Here is a 6,259-nt window from a genome sequence, read left to right on the forward strand (position 1 = left end):
TTTAGTTCTCAAATTTTGGCTTGATTTTTTAAACCATGTGAAAAGTAGATAACAAAAAAGAAATTTGAAGGTGGAAGTAGTGTCTATGGGTTTAATTTTCAAAAACAAAAACAAAAAACAAAATGGTTATCAAAGGAGCCAAATCGTTATCAAATGGATGCATATTATTCCAATATTTTTCATACTTTGTTCTTTGTTGACCTTTTATTTGGCAAAAATCCAAGATTCCTATTAAAAAAACCAACCTAAGATGTGCACACATGACACATCTATGAAACTTATACACAAGTTTGATCAACAATTAAGAATTATTTGCCCCTACTTGCTGCATAAAAATTAAATCCTAAATTTCTGATATAAAACGAGCGGTTCTTATAAGATATATAATATGAATACATTTACGTTTATATATCTTGAAAATAATAGGTTTACAATTATCTTTTTTTTAGACAATTTTCAGACCGACTCAACTCCTCCATATGAGCAGTGTCATCCAAATTTCATATTTTTTTTCGTTTTACCATTTTTAAGTTGTATTTCCTTCCCTATAACCTAACAACCATATCAACTCGACCAACTCATGTGGGTTCTATCAGGACTCATTAAACAACTCAAAAATTCCAAAGTCTTCAACAATATTTAATTTCATTACAGATAATACAAAGAAAGACACAGCACACAAATGTTGAAATTTTCAGACATGCCTTATCATTAGCATTAGCACGTCCTTTCCCACTAAAACTATGGAGCTAATAACATTATATAGACTCAGAAAGATAGAGATCACAATTCAAGTTCGTCTCTTTGGCTTTGACTTTCAGGAATCTGCATGAAGAAGATGATGGCAGCTTCAAGAACACTAATAATGGCATTGGCAATTGCAGCCACAATGGTTGTTGAATTAGCTATGGCAACTAACTATACAGTTGGTGATTCTGGTGGCTGGGAAATAGGCGCCAACTTCCAATCTTGGGCTTCCTCCAAAAACTTCACCATTGGAGATGTTCTCAGTTACTACTTTCCATTTCTTCTAAACCTTTTTAATCTTTTTCAATATATAATGCCATTGCTAGCTCAATTGTTGTTTCTCATTGAACTAGAATTGATCTTTTCTGGTTGAATCCTTGACAGTTTTTGAGTACTCCGCGAACCATGATGTGCTTGAAGTCAATGAGCCGGATTTTAGCTCCTGTTCAGCAAGCAATCCCATAGAGAAGCACACCGGTGGCAGCACGGTGATCACCCTTTTGACCTCAGGTAAAAGGTTCTTCATATGTGGGGTGCCTGGCCATTGCCTTTCTGGGATGAAGGTTGAAATTGACACCCTTGCAACTCCATCACCGCCGCCTTCTTCCATGGCTACACCTCCGTCTCCACCACCGGAAGTAACACCGTCTTCACCGCCACCTACTTCCTCTCCTGCTGCTCCAACATCTCCTCCAGCTTCACCCCCTAAAGCTGCAACGAAGCCACCAGCAAAGTCTCCTCTGGCTCCACCACCAGATTCTAAAGCCAGCCCTCCAGCACCGCCCACCGAACCAACTCCACCATCATCAGCACCGACACTGGAGCCTCCGATCCCTCCATTTCCATTTGATCATCCATTGATTCCCTCAGCAGCCCCCATACCTCCTCCCCCGACGCCTTCATCGGCTTACAAATGCAGTTTTAGGGTCCATCTCTCTGTTGGCTTCACCTTCGTTGTCATAATGCTTTTGGCTCTCTGAAAATTGTTCATTTTCCATGTATATCTTGATGTGATTCTACAATTTTTTGCTCTGATGCTTTTACTCTACATGATTTCAATGAATAAAAGGTTTTTTTTTACCACCTATTCATTTCAAAATATCTCAAACACATTACAATTCTGCTCTGACTGAGAATAATTCCCAAATCATGTGCTGCATTGGTAAGCAATAAACTGCACATGACCGAACTGAAAAAAGAATATTGAGTAGTGGATATAATAAGATATTAAAGAAGCTGCATTCTGGCATCCCCAAGCATTTCACAAAAGGAAAGATTCTCTCTAGTGTCTATTCTTTTAGGCATAAATCAAATTAAAGTTAACCATCAAAATTTTTATTTGTCATCAAGACAACATCTGTAAGGATTACTCTGTTTGATGTTTACGAACTAACAATGAAAAGCTTGAAAAGAACATGAAAATTAGTTGCAAAATAATGTCTCGGGATTGAATTTTAGGGTCTTAGATTTGTTTTGAAGTAAAAGAATCTAGGTCCTGAGTTGATTAACCATATCAACATCAGTTAATACTTATGTACTATAACTGAGATGAGAAAACATATTAGCAAATAGCTGCAGGCAGCAACTTGTTAAATTCAGTAAAATACTTCCTTTTATTTTATATAGAGTTAGCAATGCAACATTTGCTAGTCTTGAAAAGAAGTTTTTACACCACCAGGAGCTTCTTTGAACAATTGAAAACAAAACACATGGTTGAAAAGAAACACAAACATATAAAGCCATTGTTAATTATAACAGCACAATAAACGAACCAAATCATTTGTTCTCCCCTTTAAGCAACTGGTGGGCGGAGCACGTGATCCTGTGATATGTCGACAGCTGCAGGTGGCAAAAACTGCCACATGGCAATGCCAGGATAACCAATGAAAGGCATCAACTTGTTACCAGCCGCTTGCCCTTGTGCTGTAAATGCAGTTGACAGTGTAGGGGGAGGATGCTGGATGTCAGCTGCTCGAGTATTCACTGCTTTGATTTGCATCTCCAACTTTTCTTTCTCTGCTCTCAACCTTTGCTTTTCATCACGAAGTTCATTTTTCTCAACCTACATGCATACTGAGCTTAGAGATCAAGATATAAGTATATTCTAGTTTGCCGGTGTATCGGATGTTTGTAAAGTATTCTTACATGAAGGGTTTATATAGATCAGATAAAGCAAGTGTTGATTAAAGTTCACATAAAGTTCACATTGAAGGTGGAAACGAGCTTAGGATATCCAATGGGTTAACAATCTCACCTTTAGTTCTTTGATTTTTGCCTTCAAATCCTCCTTTGATTCTCTCAGCTTCTGAGTTTCACATTGTAAATCAGTCATCATTCTGATAGCATCACTCAAGATTGCAACTTTGTCGGTTTTGGGTGGTTTCCCAGGTTCCAGGACAGCAGCCAATTCCAAGAACCTTGAAATTACAGATGGTGTATTAGTAAAAAGCAATTGAAGTCTAAAGTCTAATTGATAATATGATACCTCTCATTCAGCTTATCTCTCCTCTGTTTCTCCCTGCAGGCTTTGGAGGTAGACGCAGCACCTGTTTCACCCCTTAGCCTATATAATGTTTTAGAATATATCAAATGGTTAATTCTTTTGACCCGAATAACTTAAGCTTTGAGTCTAGTGTTTATTTAATAGAATGCAACTAAATCAAGGAAACAATCAACCTATTAACAGGGAGTCTGGGCCCTTATCAAACTCCCATATAATATTTGATACAAAAAAAGGCACTAGCAAATTTGTGTGAACATACACGAGACCATAGATTTTATTTATTTATTTATTTATTTATTTTATTTTTTATTTTTTTAAGGCAAGACCATGGAAAGTTATCCTGTCCTAAATGAAGCCAGCAGACTAAATGCAATTTGTTATATTAGGTCAGTTATGATGCAGGGGACTACCTTCTCCGATTTGCTTGACAATTTGTTCCATTAGATGTACGAGAGAAGTACTCAGATTTATATTTAGTGACTAGTGGTCATTAGGGGCATCTTGATTTCTTTATCCACATCCAACTATTATAATAATAATAAATTCTTGAGAAATAATAATAAATTCTATGAGCACATTTATGCTCAAGCTGAACTCTCTAACAGTCAAAGCTTTCACTTGGATTTGTGGGTTATCTAATAATTTCTTACAAGATATAAAATTAGTAACCCTTTGAGAAAATGAATAATACGTTGCATCTTCTTGCAAATAGTCAACAGAAATGTACCTCGCCTTGTTAAGCTACTCCAAATAGATTCTTATTTATTTGAAAGATCTTACATAGTACCTGATAAAAACTTTTAAGTAGTACCTAAGAAAAACTTACCGTTTCCGACCCACTTCCTTTAAGCTGTCCAGATCTTCATACGAGCAATCTACCTCAAGGCTGGAAAAAGTGAATATCTAATCAGTTGCAATGAAAATTTGAGGTAAAACCAAAATCATTTCATGCGTGCATTCCCCAAAACGATGTCAGGCCTTAACAGACCGGCTCATCTTATCAAAGAAAAAAGGTAACTTATACATAAAAATGAATAAATTTAAATTGTTGGAAATTCAATTGTTCGAAGGCTTATCCTTTTACTGGAGAGTAAAACTGTAAGACCTTTGCTATGTATGAAATAAAGCAATGAATTTAGGCTACTCTACGACTTGAATTAGCATTAGCTGTCCCTTCGAGGACATCTGATAAAATTGGAATCAGCATTAGCTGGTAATTAATGAAAACAGGAAAGCTGAAATAGTATTCCCACAGAATCAGCAATTTTTAAAGCTTGACCAAAAACAGCATGAATCACCCCATCATCCAAGAGGCTAAGGAACCAATCGCTACCTTTGACTGAGCTCTTGTTGACGTCATAAATCAGACTTGGGAATAATAACATGATCCATAAAGAGACAAATTGAATAACTTCCCACATGAGGGGGAAAAAAGAGCAAGATAGTTAAGGTTTGCCAATTGTTACTGTATATTCTAATTTTCACCTGAATATATTTACAACCTGAAACCAACTGGATCAATATTACTCCACTGAATAATTAATTCATCTAACATCAAGTTAAAGATAGAATAAGATAGATTTACAGATCCAACAAGTCCACCAACTAATGTTCAACTTCAAGTACAGAACTAATTAATTATAAACTTGGTTGCTAAAAGATTCTCCAGTTAATCACATGCTATAGCACAGCAGTGAAGACCAAACCAAAATTTACAGCTAATAAATTTTGTTTCCATATGCAATCGTCCTAACACCCAACAAGACACTGCACACATTCCCTAAAGGCACAAAAACAGCAAAAGGAAACTGACTTGTTCTGTCCCTAAAATGGCATGGCAAGGCATTTCAGCAAAGTTGCAACAATCGTATCATAGATAACAGTCTCCAAGTGATATAAAAGCAAGAGAAATTGCCCAATTGATATTTGTTTGCAGATAAAGAAGCAAAGGTAGACAAAAAGTAAAAAGAGGGAAAACCATACATTGAAGCTGATTGGCCGTTTGCCTTTTGTATGAACATAGTAATCACAAACAGAGTAATAGGAATAAAGGGTGTACAAATTTACCCATCTTGAAACTAAGTAGCAAAAATCCCTCACAATAAATCGCAATCCAGAATTAAGAGTAAAGGGATTGTTAAAGGTGAGTTGAGAAGAAGACCCACCTGTGTGTAGATGAAAAGTTGATGGAGGGATTGGACCAGGAGAAACTGATGGACTGCGGCGGCGAGAAACGGGGGTCGACGATGGCGAGATCATCCATTGTAGAGTAATCGAAGAGCCAATTCCAGTTCGGTGGAGAGTAATCCATTGGTCGTTTGAAAAAGCTGCATGAACTAAGAAAGTGAAGGAATCACCATGGATGGAGAATACTAAAGAACTGTTTGGTTGGAAGGAAAATTAGAAAGAGGGGGCAAAGTGTGGGATCATAAAGGTCTAATGGGGATCAAAGTGGGGGCCATGGGGATTGGTGATGATGAATTTGAAAATTTTTGTGGCATTTCTCTGCTAATCAATTCAGGGGTTTGAGCACATTTATCAATTAATTAATCAAACCCAACAGTGGGAAGTGAAGTGTGATTGGATAGGATTGATCATTGACCTTATGATTTGAGAAACTATACAAGAAAGCTGCGAAGACTTTATGCAATTTCGCTTTCCATTTCAAAATAGAGATGCAATAATGCTTTTCTTATACATTCTAAACGGAGGGTGTCTTTGAAAGTTTTCTTTTAAGAATTATATTGATATTGTGTGGTTTTTTTTTCTTTCTTCTCGAAATAAAAACAATGTTATTCATGTTATTGCGGCTTTGACATCTTTTTTTAGTTGCTCTTTGATTCATAAATGTGTTTTTATATATAGTATTCTCTAGATATGTTCAAAAAATTTGATACCCAAAAATCTGATCAACCTAATCTAATTCAACCTGTACGCTTTAGGTTGGTTTATCAATTCAGATTGAATTTAAATATATGAAAATTTTATCGGTTGAGTAAGTTCATGGAT

At 36.2% G+C, this 6,259-nt stretch overlaps 2 protein-coding genes across 2 annotated transcripts; one reads left to right on the plus strand and one right to left on the minus strand.

Moving 5' to 3' along the window:
- Positions 1-639: 639 nt before the first annotated feature.
- LOC120087932 (blue copper protein-like) lies at positions 640-2,208 on the plus strand. Its single transcript, XM_039044945.1, has 2 exons — positions 640-1,010; positions 1,132-2,208. The coding sequence occupies exons 1-2, from the start codon at positions 830-832 to the stop codon at positions 1,725-1,727; spliced, it is 777 nt and encodes a 258-aa protein (XP_038900873.1). The 5' UTR covers positions 640-829; the 3' UTR covers positions 1,728-2,208.
- Positions 2,209-2,336: 128 nt separating this feature from the next.
- LOC120087931 (transcription factor ILR3-like) lies at positions 2,337-5,561 on the minus strand. Its single transcript, XM_039044944.1, has 5 exons — positions 5,416-5,561; positions 4,077-4,136; positions 3,233-3,310; positions 3,002-3,164; positions 2,337-2,809 (listed from the first exon to the last, which is right to left on the minus strand). Exons 1-5 carry the CDS (start codon positions 5,559-5,561, stop codon positions 2,540-2,542), a joined length of 717 nt encoding a protein of 238 aa, XP_038900872.1. The 3' UTR covers positions 2,337-2,539.
- Positions 5,562-6,259: the final 698 nt, after the last annotated feature.

The sequence above is a fragment of the Benincasa hispida genome, chromosome 10 (assembly GCF_009727055.1).
Source record: "Benincasa hispida cultivar B227 chromosome 10, ASM972705v1, whole genome shotgun sequence".
NCBI lineage: Eukaryota > Viridiplantae > Streptophyta > Magnoliopsida > Cucurbitales > Cucurbitaceae > Benincasa > Benincasa hispida.

Coding starts and splice junctions, on each gene's coding strand:
- LOC120087932 (XM_039044945.1), top strand. CDS start 830: ATGAAGAAGATGATGGCAGCTTCAAGAACACTAATAATGGCATTGGCA. Junction 1,011..1,131: donor CACCATTGGAGATGTTCTCA/GTTACTACTTTC, acceptor AATCCTTGACAG/TTTTTGAGTACTCCGCGAAC.
- LOC120087931 (XM_039044944.1), bottom strand. CDS start 5,561: ATGGATTACTCTCCACCGAACTGGAATTGGCTCTTCGATTACTCTACA. Junction 4,137..5,415: donor AACTTTTCATCTACACACAG/GTGGGTCTTCTT, acceptor CACTTTTTCCAG/CCTTGAGGTAGATTGCTCGT. Junction 3,165..3,232: donor AGAGATAAGCTGAATGAGAG/GTATCATATTAT, acceptor TGTAATTTCAAG/GTTCTTGGAATTGGCTGCTG.